General features: G+C 37.4%; 1 protein-coding gene across 4 annotated transcripts; it reads right to left on the bottom strand.

Moving 5' to 3' along the window:
- Positions 1-215: 215 nt before the first annotated feature.
- On the bottom strand, positions 216-15,230 carry LOC117410885 (uncharacterized). Of its 4 annotated transcripts, none has more exons than XM_034017795.3 (4): positions 15,117-15,230; positions 11,797-12,286; positions 5,744-5,866; positions 216-2,361 (listed from the first exon to the last, which is right to left on the bottom strand). In XM_034017795.3, the coding sequence occupies exons 2-4, from the start codon at positions 12,266-12,268 to the stop codon at positions 1,961-1,963; spliced, it is 996 nt and encodes a 331-aa protein (XP_033873686.1). In that variant the 5' UTR covers positions 12,269-12,286; positions 15,117-15,230; the 3' UTR covers positions 216-1,960. The 4 variants fall into 4 exon arrangements, with proteins under 4 accessions (XP_033873686.1, XP_033873684.1, XP_033873685.1 ...); XM_034017793.3 differs by lacking the exon at positions 15,117-15,230 and adding an exon at positions 14,393-14,510; XM_034017794.3 differs by lacking the exon at positions 15,117-15,230 and adding an exon at positions 14,332-14,498.
- Positions 15,231-15,527: the final 297 nt, after the last annotated feature.

Raw genomic sequence — 15,527 nt, 5'->3', positions numbered from 1 at the left:
TACAATACTGCTTGGTTTCATTTGAAATGTTAATGAATTTCCTTCAGCCAACCCCTGCAACAAAAATACATTGCCATGCCTGCTTGCCCTAATGCAAAACATTTCAGGAATAAAAACATGAACTGAAAGAAAGGTGTGCAAAAAAAGTTTGTATAAGACTACAAAGAAGTGCCTTGTTTAGTTTTTAACTCACATCATAAATAGTTCAAGATCAGTTTTGTTTAGTAATGTTTTTTATTTCGAGTTTTGTACAGTCAGGTTTACTGCTATTGTAGTGCTTTTCAAAAAATACATTAAAGAATGAGGAAATATAACCCAAGATTGAACTTTTTGTTGAGAAGCAAACTTATTTTCTGTATATATACTGTATTTCTCAACATAATTTACAGGATAGGCTTGCAAAAATAATCACATGGAATGCTATTGAATAATACCACCATTAAACAAAATAAAGCTAGAAATATACATTTTATGTGAATAATAATAAGTGTGTCATTCATTAAGTCCAGATGTAAAAATGTTCAATATAAAATATAAAAAATTAATAGGATATAAAAAATAAAATCAGAATTCAATGAAAGAAGACATATCCAAATAAAAGTTACTAATGTCACAATTGAGGTCTAATTAACTTTAAAATAATAATTTTAATAAACAACTCCTGACATTACTGTATTCATCATCATTTTAACATCAGGCAGTTGTCTTGGTTGTATACCCAATCTGAAAGTTGCAAGGAAGGACAAAACAAGCAGCTCATAGCCCATTCAGTGACACTAGATAAACAACATAACCCCACTTTCACCATGCAGGTCATATATTTTACCTTTTATTTTATTTGATCTTTTATCTTAACCTTTGACTTGCAGTCCAACGTACTCAATTCTTTCTTTTCCCCTCTGCTAACATGTGTCTCGAGAGCGTTTAGCGATAGTTCATCTGTTCACACCCGAGGATGAATGGTACATCAGCAGATTCCTTATGATAAGACCATTACATTTTTTTTTGTGGCGCCAACACACCCCTAAGAACTCACAAAACTCACACCACTGAAGACATTGATAAAGACTTTTAGTTGAAACGTTTGTTACAGAACTTTACAAGTTTATTTTAGTGTTTTTCTCCATTCCTGTTGCGATGCTAAAGTCAATAAAAGAGCAAGTACCATGCTTCCCTTTGCCACAAGGTTTGTGATTTAGGTTTGACCGTTTTCAGGTTCCTTAATAAGCGTACATGAGTTGCAATGCAAACCCTGGAATTGACATTTCCACTTGAGCAGTCAAAGCGTGTTGCAGAAAATCAAGTCATGGCATTGACATGGAACAAGACGTGTCCCTGTACTGACAATCATCCAGTCTGAGCTTGAGGCATCCGATATCAGTTGTCAGAGTCAGGGATGTTTTTACATCATTGATAAATAAAGGGCAAAAAAACCCAAAAAAAACACAATATGCAAATTCTTGACATTGTGGTATCCACTCAAAAAGTAACAAAAAAAACTGCATTAGTGTGACATACAATACATGTTATGAACATAACTAATTTATACATACTAAATGTAGTATAATGAAAAGGTGAATATGCAGGACAAACACCAAAATGTAAAAATACATTTGACAGTGGATTTGTTATGATCCCTACAACAACAACTAAACCTCATTATTACTGCTCATTACTACTTTTTACTATTTCCAGTATTATATTAATGTGAAAAAAGAAATACTTAAAGTTAAAATTACTGGATAATATACAACAAACAACATTTTTGGAATAAGAATTATATTTTATTCAAACAACCCTTTAAGTTTTTATGTAAAAAGTCCTTCCCAACCAATATTTTCTTTTTTCTCCTTGTTTCTACAGGGCACATTCTCTCCATGGTGGACCTGCCACACCACCTTGTAGACCTGGCGGTGCATTCTCGAGGCTCAGTCTTTACAGAACAGGATGCTGAGGGTCTTTATTCCGTTTGGCTGCTAGAATCTACAACAGTGGAGCTCTCCCCAGAGGGAGACGGTGCTGGAGGTAGTCTTTGCCGCAGTATCGAATTCAGCTCTCGAAACTCCAGCAGGATCAGCTCCATCACGCCCCTCATCTCTGTATTGGCCTGCCATTGAGATGCCAGTATCCTCTCCTCCATCCGTATGAGCTGTTCATCGGTGGACCTCCTTCTAAAAGAGGAGCCCCTTGCTTCTAAAGAGCCTATGCTGACGCCCGCCTGTCGCCAGGCAGGTGTGATGCGGTGACGCCGAATGGATGGTGTGTCTTCTGGTGAGGAGTCTCTCCGGGCACTATTCTCATCCCACAAGGAGGCTGCCTCGGGCTCATCCCCCTGCTCCCTGCCTGCAGACATTATTTTTTCTGGGAAGAAAAAGAATTATGAAATAAAGCTGATTTCGGATTAATAATGTAGATAGGGTTATAGGATGGTAAACTAATTGGTATGAGGGAATAGCAACACAAGCAAGGGATTGAAGACCGCAGTCAGACAGTAAGTGGACAGCAGTGCTCCTTATTGACTGGTTTGTGTATCGTTTGGACAGTTCTGCACTGACAGAGAGACGGATCACCGTGCCTCCTCCCATAGGCTCTCTCGAATACCAAATTGGTTGTTTATTTAATAGTTCGTGAAAGTGTGTGGTGGCATGAGGCACATAAACCTCAATCGGATTGACTGAGTTTTTATATATTATGATATATGATTAGGGTTTCTGATTTTCAGCTTTAACCAATAAAAAAAACGATAAAACACCCTTGATACAAAAAAAGTCAAATCAGTTTATATCCAATAAAGACTGGAAATGGTTACTCAATTCATGTTGACTTCACCCCTTTCCCTGTGAAAAAACTAAATAAAATACCTACCAAAAAAACTAACTTTTACCAGTGCAGTTGTGCAATGTCCCTCCTTTCTGACTGTATCTCACATTGATTCGTTCTGAATGCTTTAAACCCATCCTACATTTCTATTGGAGGATTGTAACACGCTTGCAAGATTTAAAATGAGATGTTCTTGCTTGCAAGACTTTAAGCTATATAACAGTACAACGTATTTACATGCTCGTGGAATTTAGAACAGAATTGCAAATTGTGGCAAAATGTTAAAAAAATGCCTAAACACACAAAACCCCAGCAGAATATGTCCATGAATCATAAGGATTTTGTTGTGGAAGACAGCAAAGGAAAGAAGGTACAACAGAAGTATGCAAGTACTGTCGTGTTACTATACATATTGTGATAGAAAAAAAACAAAGTAACCGAAAACAATCATTTCATACAGTTTATAAAAAGCGAAAGCCCCACCCCAAAAAAAAGATTTATTAATTTCATTTTTCGGTGCTTATTTTTTAGCTATTTTCGAGTTATACAATACTGTGCAAAAGTTTTAGGCAGGTGTGAAAAAATGCTGTAAAGTAAGAATGCTTTCAAAAATAGACATGTTAATAGATTATATTTATCAATTAACTAAATGCAAAGTGAGTGAACAGAAGAAAAATCTAAATCAAATCAATATTTGGTGTGACCACCCTTTGCCTTCAAAACAGCATCAATTCTTCTAGGTACACTTGCACAAAGTCAGGGATTTTGTAGGCATAAAGTCAGGTGTATGATTAAACAATTATACCAAACAGGTGCTAATGATCATCAATTCAATATGTAGGTTGAAACACAATCATTAACTGAAACAGAAACAGCTGTGTAGGAGGAATAAAACTGGGTGATGAACAGCCAAACTCAGCTAACAAGGTGAGGTTGCTGAAGACAGTTTACTGTCAAAAGTCATACACCATGGCAAGACTGAGCACAGCAACAAGACACAAGGTAGTTATACTGCATCAGCAAGGTCTCTCCCAGGCAGAAATGTCAAGGCAGACAGGGGTTTCCAGATGTGCTGTCCAAGCTCTTTTGAAGAAGCACAAAGAAACGGGCAACGTTGAGAACCGTAGACGCAGTGGTCAGCCAAGGAAACTTACTGCAGCAGATGAAAAACACATCATGCTTACTTCCCTTCGCAATTGGAAGATGTCCAGCAGTGCCATCAGCTCAGAATTGGCAGAAAACAGTGGGACCCTGGTACACCCATCTACTGTCCGGAGAAGTCTGGTCAGAAGTGGCCTTCATGGAAGACTTGCGGCCAAAAAGCCATACCTCCGATGTGGAAACAAGGCCAAGCGACTCAACTATGCACGAAAACACAGGAACTGGGGTGCAGAAAAATGGCAGCAGGTGCTCTGGACTGATGAGTCAAAATTTGAAATATTTGGCTGTAGCAGAAGGCAGTTTGTTCGCCGAAGGGCTGGAGAGCGGTACACGAATGAGTGTCTGCAGGCAACAGTGAAGCATGGTGGAGGTTCCTTGCAAGTTTGGGGCTGCATTTCTGCAAATGGAGTTGGGGTTTTGGTCAGAATTAATGGTCTCCTCAATGCTGAGAAGTACAGGCAGATACTTATCCATCATGCAATACCATCAGGGAGGCATCTGATTGGCCCCAAATTTATTCTGCAGCATGACAACGACCCCAAACATACAGCGAAAGTCATTAAGAACTATCTTCAGCGTAAAGAAGAACAAGGAGTCCTGGAAGTGATGGTATGGCCCCCACAGAGCCCTAATCTCAACATCATCGAGTCTGTCTGGGATTACATGAAGAGAGAGAAGCAACTGAGGCTGCCTAAATCCACAGAAGAACTGTGGTTAGTTCTCCAAGATGTTTGGGCCAACCTACCTGCCGAGTTCCTTCAAAAACTGTGTGCAAGTGTACCTAGAAGAATTGATGCTGTTTTGAAGGCAAAGGGTGGTCACACCAAATATGGATTTGATTTAGATTTTTCTTCTGTTCACTCACTTTGCATTTTGTTAATTGATAAATATAAACTATTAACATGTCTATTTTTGAAAGCATTCTTACTTTACAGCATTTTTTCACACCTGCCTAAAACTTTTGCACAGTATTGTATAACTCGAAAATAGCTAAAAAATAAGCACTGAAAAATGAAATTAATAAAAAACCAAAAAACAGAAGCCCTATGTTATATGAAATTGTTACATTGCAACTTGCATCCCAATAGGCTTATACAGAATTACACAACCAAAAATGTTTGTATTAAAACCATAACCAATAGTAAAAAAAATAATAATAATAATAATAATAATAAAAGGTTTTAGCACAGTACCTAATCTTGTTTAATACTATAATATAACAAATCTTAACCTCTATTTAAACCTTTGGGCATTTATCCATGTATTTTCCTTTATTCTTCTACATTATAAATTGTATAATTGCATTTCTTCTAAAACTACAAATGTTAGGTCAATCATGTTATGTTTGTTTTTTTATATTATACCTCAACACCAGTCAATACTTGTAAAACTCAATTCCCCCTCTCGCATTAAAGCTACACAATTTTCTGTAACCTGGCATAGATACTGTAGTTTGTCATATCATATATAGAGGATACACATGGACTTTCATTGCGTACTGTAGTAATTCCATGAATGAGAATGAATAGCCAAATAACCGACACTATCCCGAAGAGTCTGAGTAGGTTATATAAGTCCATCGTCATGAGTGAAATAACCACAAGACTATGAACGTTATTTTTTGTTTGTTTGTTTGTTTGTGTTTGTTTTAACCTAGGCTATCGTTTACACCTGGATTCAGATACTTACTTTCCTTAGAGTAGATCAGTCTTGTTAAGATGACTCAAGCCCTTATACAGAACCCCTCATTTTTAAAATTTACCTTGGTGCGCTGTGTGACCATCCTCACAGACAGTCATGTAGGAAGCCGAGCCTTTGCGATGAGAAGTGTTGGCCTCTTCCTCGTCTGAAGGAAGCACTTGTGTCTCCTGAGCCCAACCTTTCACTAAAAACATTTTTAGTTAAAAAAAAATAATAATAATAATAATAATAATAATAATAATAATAATAATAATAATAATAATTTTATATATATATATATATATATATATATATATATATATTTTTTTTTAATAAATTTAGTTGTTGCCAATAATTTTTTTTATTATTTTCTCCCAATTTGGAAAGGCCAATTATTTTATTATGCTCAGCTCACCGCTACCACCCCTGCACTAACTCGGGAGACCAATTGAGCGCCGCCCCCTGGGAGCTCCCGTCCTCGGTCGGCAAAGGAATAGCCTGGACTCAAACTCGCGACGTCCAGACTATAGGACGCATCCTGCACTCTACGCAAGTGCTTTTACTGGATGCGCCACTCGGGTGCCCCGGCGACTACTAATATTTCTAAAAGAAAAAAAGAAAAAGAAAATGGGTGGAATGTCTAATTTTGTGGCAGTGGTTTTATAGCTAATAAATAAAATGGCAGTTTGTCATGGAATTATTATAATGTCGTGCGTATTGAATTATACAGTGTGAAGCGGCTCATTCGTATGCGAGACATGCATATACACTATATATACACATGGTCATGTGATGCTGTTTAACCAATCACAGGTTGTTATTTTTCCAAGCCACTACTAGTGTGTGTGTGTGTGTGTGTGTGTGTATATATATATATATATATATATATATATATATACACACACACAGTGCCTTGCAAAAGTATTCAGACCCCTGACCAATTCTCTCATATTACAAATGGTACATTGAAATTTTGTTCTGTTTGATATTTTATTTTAAAACACTGAGACTCAAAATCAATTATTGTAAGGTGACATTGGTTTTATGTTGGGAAATAGTTTTAAGAAAAATAAAAAACTGAAATATCTTGCTTGCATAAGTATTCAACCCCCACACATTAATATTTGGTAGAGCCACCTTTCGCTGCAGTAACAGCTTTAAGTCTTTTGGGATAAGTATGTACCAGCTTTGCACATAGTGTTGGAGTGATTTTGGCCCATTCTTCTTGGCAGATTTGCTCCAGGTTGTTCAGGTTGGTTGGACGACGCTTGTGGACCGCAATTTTCAAATAGTGCCACAGATTCTCAATGGGATTGAGATCAGGACTTTGACTGGGCCACTGTAGGACATTCACCTTTTTGTTCTTGAGCCACTCCAATGTTGCTTTGGCCTTGTGCTTGGGATCATTGTCCTGCTGAAAGGTGGATTTCCTCCCAAGCTTCAGTTTTTTAGCGGACTGAAGCAGGTTCTCTTGCAGTATTTCCCTGTATTTTGCTCCATCCATTCTTCCTTCAGTTTTAACAAGATGCCCAGTCCCTGCTGATGAGAAGCATCCCCACAGCATGATGCTGCCACCACCATACTTCACTGTAGGGATGGTGTGTCTTGAGGCATGGGCAGTGTTAGGTTTGCGCCACACATAGCGCTTTGAGTTTTGGTCAAAAAGCTCTATCTTGGTCTCATCTGACCACAAAACCTTTTCCCACATCGCAGCTGGGTCACTCTCATGCTTTCTGGCAAACTCCAGACGTGCTTTCAGATAGTACTTTTTGAGTAACGGCTTTTTTCTTGCCACCCTCCCATACAGGCCAGTGTTATGCAGAGCTCATGATATGGTCGACTGGTGCACCATTACTCCACTCCCAGCCACTGAACTCTGTAGCTCCTTCAAAGTGATTGTTGGCCTCTCTGTGGCTTCTCTCACAAGTCTCCTTCTTGTTTGAGCGCTGAGTTTTGAGGGACGGCCTTTTCTTGGCAGTGCCTGGGTGGTGTGATGCAGCTTCCACTTCCTGATTATTGATCCAACTGTGCTCACTGGGATATCCAAACACTTGGATATTATTTTGTACCCTTTCCCTAATCTATGCATTTGTATTACTTTATCTCTAACTTCTGTAGAATGCTCTTTGGTCTTCATTTTCCTTCAGATTCACAGCCTGACCAATGATCCTTCAACAGTGGGGTTTTTATCCAGAAAATGTGACAGCAACTTTAATGGTTCACAGGTGGAGGCCAATGGTAAGGTAATTGTGTCCTCCTTAGGGCAATTTCTTTCATCAGTGTAAACAGGGAGCTTCCACAGCACAGGGGATGAATACTTATGCAAGCAAGATATTTCAGTTTTTTATTTTTCTTAAAAATATTTCCCAACATAAAACCAATGTCACCTTACAATAATTGATTCTGAGTTTCAGTGTTTTAAAATAAAATATCAAACAGAACGAAATTTCAATGTACCATTTGTAATTCAGTAATATGAGAGAATTGGTCAGGGGTCTGAATACTTTTGCAAGGCACTGTATATGTTCACATAACTTATCATTAGGTTCTCACGCGAGTACCAGCAGAAATGGTTTGGTAAAATTAGGGGTCATCAGCCAAGTCACTGTCTATCTCTACCTCCTCCTCCCACAGTTCAAACAATTGGGATGTCAATTGGGATGTCAAGGACCAGGGATGCAAATTTGGAGCTAGATTCTAAGGCCAGGGTACCTCATATAGCACGAGTGACATTAAAGTCTGGCTCCACTAGATAGGTTTCATTTGTTGTTATTGATAGTATATATATATATATATATATATATATATATATATATATATATATATATATATATATATATATATATATACACACACACTGTATATATATTTTTTTTTTATTATTATTATTATTCATTAGCAACCATAGATGATGAGTTTCTCATTGGGTTTGGACTACTTGAATGACCCACCCACACTTATCCACATACACAGGAGAGGTGGTTTGTGTCATTGTAAGGGGGGCTTGATTAGGGCGGTATTTAATAATTTTGTGCCAGTATGTTGCCGTGGGGCTATGAACAAGTTCAAGTTTAAGTTCAATTCCAACCAAAATCTTTAATTCCCATCAAAAAGTGGCATTTCAACATCACACAAGCCTAATTTTACTTTAGTGAAAAAGTTGTCTACAATTGTTTTTTCATTACAAACCTGTAATTTAGTTGCTCTTTGCTGATATTAATGTTCATCTTTCATATGGAAATGTGTGTACTTACTAATAATTTAAACTCACATTCATTTAATAATAAACATTTAGGTATATTATGTCCCCGAATGACTATAACAAATGTAGAAATAAATGCTGATTGATAAAGTGGGCGACTCAATATTTACCAATGTAGCTAGGGCAGCAGTGTGGAGTAGTGGTTAGGGCTCTGGACTCTTGACCGGAGGGTCGTGGGTTCAATCCCAGGTGGGGGACACTGCTGTTGTACCCTTGAGCAAGGTACTTTACCTGGATTGCTCCAGTAAAAACCCAACTGTATAAATGGGTAATTGTATGTAAAAATAATGTGTAAAAAATAATGTAATTGTATGTAAAAATAATGTGATATCTTGTAACAATTGTAAGTCACCCTGGATAAGGGTGTCTGCTAAGAAATTAATAATAAAAAAAAATAAATGATGATATAATGAAATCTTTTAATAGATTTCAGCACATCATTGGTCTAGGGCAGGTAAATTTCACATACTTGGCGCAACAATTTTTACTTATTTATTTGCTGTATTTTGGTGCCTAAGGATGCGAGAAGTGGGAGTGCAGGCGGTGTGGCCGTACTCACAACTGTTCTTGTTTAACGTATGAGCAGTGTATGGTTACGCTGCACTGCCTGTAATATTGTTGTGAATCAGCTGTTTCAACCAATTAGCATTGCTGTGTGAGGGCGGGTGCTTATTGTTTCAACCTATCAGCACCAAGCATTGCCCTGTTACAGCGAACGTTTACTTTCCGGAAGTCTCGTAGCAGATGGTTTCGCTCAGCAGTCTGATGACAAAATGTGAAAAAACGTTCTCTAGCATCCAGCACTACATTTAAAACAAAGCTGAGCAAGGAATATTTATAATTGTTAACATATGTATGTAACTATATCTATCAATAAAATAGCCATTTTATACATGTTATTGTTCATGTTTGTTTAGCACTTCCCTTTGATAAGCTGCATGCTGGAATTATAGGCATTGTACAGCAGATATGCCACTGGAACTGGTTCTGCCATTTGGTGCTACTTGTGTTTGTACTTAATAAATGCTCAGTTAGTAAATATTCTATATTTTATGCTGAAACACCCGTACAATTTTGTGGGTTTACTTTTACAAAAACAGTAACTTCAAAAAGACTGAATAGTAAAAATGAGGTTTACCAGGGCTTCTAAGCAAACAAAAAAAGACACCTCGCTCAGCAGTTTTTCTTTACCTTTGCCCCACTACTATTAAACAAAGTTAGGCGCCCCTGGTTTCAAGTGTCCATTAACACTAGAACTGCCATATTTTCGAACTACCTAGAACCGCCACATGGGTCACTTTGACCCATACATTTTTAAACTGCTTCATTATGAAAATGAAAGACATACTATCGGATACAACTGAAAAGTTTTACTCATGAACATCATATCTAACATTTGCATTGCAGAAACACCGTATTTAAATGGAAAATTAAACATAAAAGGCTTTATTTTTTAGATGAGCGCATATACAGCACGGCTACAAACAGTGAAGAAATATAATAAAATATACATTTCAAAAGAAACAGGTATGTACATATACACGTGTACAGGTGTAAATGGGCATATGTACACACAAAACTATAAAACCGAAATCATTGTTTCTAATACTACATAAAAAGAAACTATAACACTACTTCCGGTATGACGGCTGTATTGTACTCTATGGAGAAGCGTATGCGTCTGCCAGCTGACTGTGCCTGCATCCAGGAGCTGTGTTGTAAACACAGACACAGTTCCACTGAACACTATTGTGTAAACACATGTAAACTGGCACATACAAACCTGTAAAACCAAAATGCTTTTTTTTTCTAAAAGTAATATAAAAAAAGAATATATAACATACATTTCATATTAGGCACATAAGTTGTTATCCTACCTGTCATTTCAGTCTGCTGCATGCATTTGACTGCAGCTTGCCGTATTCCAATCAAAATGACTACTTTCAAGATTAAATATTTCCTTCTGATATCTTCCCAGTTGCATTTGTGGAACAAAACAAAGGAATATCGTCTCCCAGGTACATTGAAAAATAAGCAACTAGGCTTTCACTGAGTTGGCATCTTGACAAATCCACAATCATAGCAATCTCTGTCTCGTAAGTCAGTCTACAAACAAAGAAAGGCTTGAAATAAAAAAAAAACGCATGTGCTAGGAGGAGGAGGCGTGTCTTGTTTGCTGCATTTACAAAAAAAATAGAATATCTTACATTATATTAAAAAAAGACATGTATTGTAATGCATGGGTCACATTGACCCACATGGCGGTTCTAGGTAGAACTGTTTATAACTTTATCATTTTTGCGATTCTGGCTATCAAACACCGTCAGGATATTTAATTAATAAATTTAGGAAAAGTCAAAAAAACGGACACACACATACACAATTTACAACGGAAGAGTAATTAACATTTTAAATGCAAAAAGGGTCAAACTGACCCGCATGGCGGTTCTAGGGTTAAAAGAAAATGATTGATGTTATGAACTGGAGTAATTCCACCTAACAATCTCAATTATTATTATATTTCTTTATAAAACCTTGAAGCAGCCAATGACAGCGCTAGCAGGGATGGACTTTTTAGTGAATTGGAACCCTCCGGCCTTAAGTGAAATATGGAGACTGGTATTTACTTATGGTCAGTTACCTGGAGATCGTTGACAAATCCCAGAGACCATGAGACTCAATAGAAAATCGGGAGGTTAGGCAGGTGTGGGTCACAGCCAGATAATATGCTTGACCTTGCAAATGTGAGCACCTCGCTGCCTATATGAAAAAAGGTTTTCTGTTCAATTTACTGACGGTACGCATTTGCGACTTAAAAACACTATGGAAGTCTGCATACCATCCTCTGCTGACTCATCTTGCAATGTGCTTACCATCCTCTGATGACTCTGGGGTTTGGAAGCCTGCTTCAAGAACACCAAGGCCTTCTACTTCCTCTGTGGGAATGAGGCTGGCGACCTTCATCTCCCACGGTGTCAGGGTGTCCACGGTGCGCCAAGTGGCCCTTGTGAGGTCTGCCATCCTCTTCTTAACCTGCCTTCTGGCATCATTCCACCGCTTCCTGCAGCTGGTGCCATCTCTGGGGACCTTGCCAACAGCACTGATGTTCCGAGCAATTTTGGCCCAGGTCCGGCTGCTCTCAAGGGGATTGGTGGGAGTCTCTGGAGTACCAAAAAGTGTTGTTCGATTTTTTTCAACTTCTTCCAAAAGGTGGTCCAAATCTGCATCTGAAAATCTCTGCTTTCTCTTTCGTGTGGGGCCTTCCTGCCATCTACGAGATGCAGATGAAGTCCCGGGTGTGCCACTGGAAGAGCTTCCTGTGGCATTCTGCGTGGCAGTATTCATCTTGTGTGTGTCTCTGTGCTACATGCGTAAAGATATATACAGACAAAAAAAAAAAAAAAAAAAAACACAACATTTGAAGCCACAAAATCATTCAAACCAAAGAAAAAAAAAAACACTTGGGAAAAGCCCACCCACACAACTTGGCATTGGTAATAAGAATGACACCACCACTCGCTAACATTAACGTCAACAGCCTTGCAACAGTAAGGCCGTGAAAATGGAGCTCTGTGTGTTGCAATGCTTCTCAAACAATGCAGTCAGGTGTGCATGTAGTGCAGTGCCGCTGCAGGAGGCGGGAAATTTGACACAACATACCAAAAATACATTTGGATGCAAAGTCCAATCCAACAGTAATACTAACCCCAAAAATGCAGCTATTCATTTAGATTTAAAGACTGCTAGGTATATATATAGCTTAAAAGTGGGTTAGGATACATTGTGGTTTACAATTGGAGATAAAACATTTGGTTGCAGCAATCCTTGAACAGAGAGTACATTATTCTTAAGAGTGAACACACTATTATCACAAGTACTGGTAATTGGCACCAGTTATTACTGTAAAACTGGTACAAAATCCCCAATCGCAAAGCATAAAAAGAATTACAGTACAACCCTGTCTTAAAAGTACAGTACAAATCAGAGGTCTTGTCTACACATCTCAGAACAGTGTGACACACAACATTACAGAGTAACAGTGGTTTTTGTATAAAGGTATGTATAATTATATATATATATATATATATATATATATATATATATATATATATATATATATATATATATATATATATATATATAATTTATTGAATCTGGTTTTACATTTGATTTGTACAGCTATTTGTGAAAAATCTGCATTTTGAATTAGTCAGATTCTTGTTTATTTTGAATGCACTTGTTTACTGAATTTAATGAGAAAAATGATCATGGACTTGGTAGTTTAAGAAGGTTGCAAACAAGTTGCAGGAATATGTATTCTCTCAGCACCACCACTTTACTGAAGATAAAATTTCTAAACACAACTGGATTGTTGCATTCTTCGAGATTCTGAGTTTTTAGAACTGTATACCCAAAATCTGATTTTTGAAATAATTTTTAATAAATGTAATAATTATTATTTAAATTATTTTACTTTTTAATTGAAGATTAACATTTTATGGATTATCAAAGCTGTAGTTTATGTATCTGAGGGAATGTTGTGTGGACTATTGTAGTAATGCTTTCAGCAGATATGCAGCTGATGCACTTGCATAATGTTTATGCTACTTGTTAAATATCAGTTTACTTTATGAATGGACAATGTATCTACTTGCAGTATCTACATCAGTTTAATGTAGTGCTGTAAATTGTTACACATTTTGCGTTATACTAGGAGACTTGAATACAATAACACACTAAACCTATTTTGTAATTGTGGGGAAGTTTTCTCTTATCCTACTACAACATAATACTAGAATTTAATCTATAAATCTGAATATACAGCATGCATGCATATATATATATATATATATATATATATATATATATATATATATATATATAATATCTCCAATTACAAATCATTAATAATACAGCTTGTTGTGATGTCCCCGTAGAGGAAGTGGGGGTTCAATTCCCTTTCGCCTATATTAATATTGATGTGGTGCCCAGAAGTACACACCTGCTTTCATTTTAAATTACAAGTTTTGATGTATAAACCGTAAACGATCTGGTCCAATGGAACGTGCTACTAGTTCCCCTGTGATGTAGCTACGTACCGGTATGCAGATTATCCAACTCGGGGTAAGGAACAGAGTGTTAAAAATAATTCGGATTATACTAAATAATAAACATTTTCCAAAATAAATACTACCGACCGACAAGAGTTGAATTCAAATATGTAGTTAAATAAATTATCTTATTTTAGACCCTAAAACTGTCAGCAATGACCCTGCCTGCAGCAGCACTGTGCACTGACTCAGCAACAAAAGTACTACCAGGATGTTATTTTCTTCAGTATTTTCTGAAACCGAAACTAACCGCAAAAGCTCTATTGGGAACACTAGCCAGCACTACCTGTACACTACCTTCAAACACGTATGTGAAAAGTCTGGTCAACATCCCCAAAACATACCATTCCAACCTCACCTATCAACAGAGTACTGCCTTTGTTCTCCAAGAGGAAAATTAGTCTAGCTTCCTACACACTCTACTCTCTACGTAGCTTCCGCTAGACAGTCAGTGAGGTTTCATTGAAACTTTCAGGCTTTGTCTGGAATTTTGGTAGGTACTCTGATTGGCTAAGAGATACTGACGTCGTTCCTGTTTACTACGTTTCGAGGACTAACGTCTTGTTTTATTATGAATCATTTCTAGACGGGACTTGTTTTTGCATAATAAATACCGGTGATTAAAAAAACTGCTACCACTGGGCTAGCTCGCACACTGCATTCAAAACACAGTCTTCATGATTGTTCATTTTAGATGACAATGTGTTATTGTCATATGACATTCACGTATTAGTCACAGTACAACAGGAACAATAAGCAATATTAAAACCAACATACAACTTAAATAGATGATCTACTGATAATATGCAGGAAAGTTTACAAAACGCTAATTATATTTTTATATTTTTCATCTAGAAAGCACGAGTGCGAGAACAAGGAGCATTTATTTGGTGGACTGTATTGTTTGTAATAAACAAATATGAAACGTTACTTTTAACATTTAACGTAGCCTGTGTTACGTAAATTCAAATATATATTTAAAAATAAAACGAAACGCGATCACGGAAAGTGGCAAAGATGTTAATAATATTAATATTATAATATCATTTTAATGATATTGATAAATAAGGTGGTAGACTTACCTTTAGCAAGCAGGACACTTAATTACACATTTCACTAGTAAAGTATATTCGTGTTGGACACCCCGTGTACCCGCAAACAAACTTACGACCGCACCAGGTTTTGGTTTCCATTCCAGCTGAGATCGTGAGTTGAAGTTGAGTTCAGTTGGAATGGAAACCAGAAGACACAGGGGCCCACGGATGCGTTCGTAAGTTTGTTTGCGTCAATTTGGTGCTGCTGCAGGCTACCTCATACAGGGCCAGCTAGGGTGACCACTGTCCCTAAAGATCAATTCCCGGTCCCGGGCTAAATGACTTTGGGACGGAATCTGTCCCGGATTCATAGACAGTGCAATCTACAGATTTAGCGCCACAGTCAAACCATACCTAGCATCTGCTTCGTGCACAGCCCTGTCCCTGCCGCATCATTTT

The sequence above is a fragment of the Acipenser ruthenus genome, chromosome 6, assembly GCF_902713425.1.
Source record: "Acipenser ruthenus chromosome 6, fAciRut3.2 maternal haplotype, whole genome shotgun sequence".
NCBI lineage: Eukaryota > Metazoa > Chordata > Actinopteri > Acipenseriformes > Acipenseridae > Acipenser > Acipenser ruthenus.
Note: the sequence above shows the minus strand (reverse complement) of the source record. Positions and strands in the feature narration are given on the sequence as shown.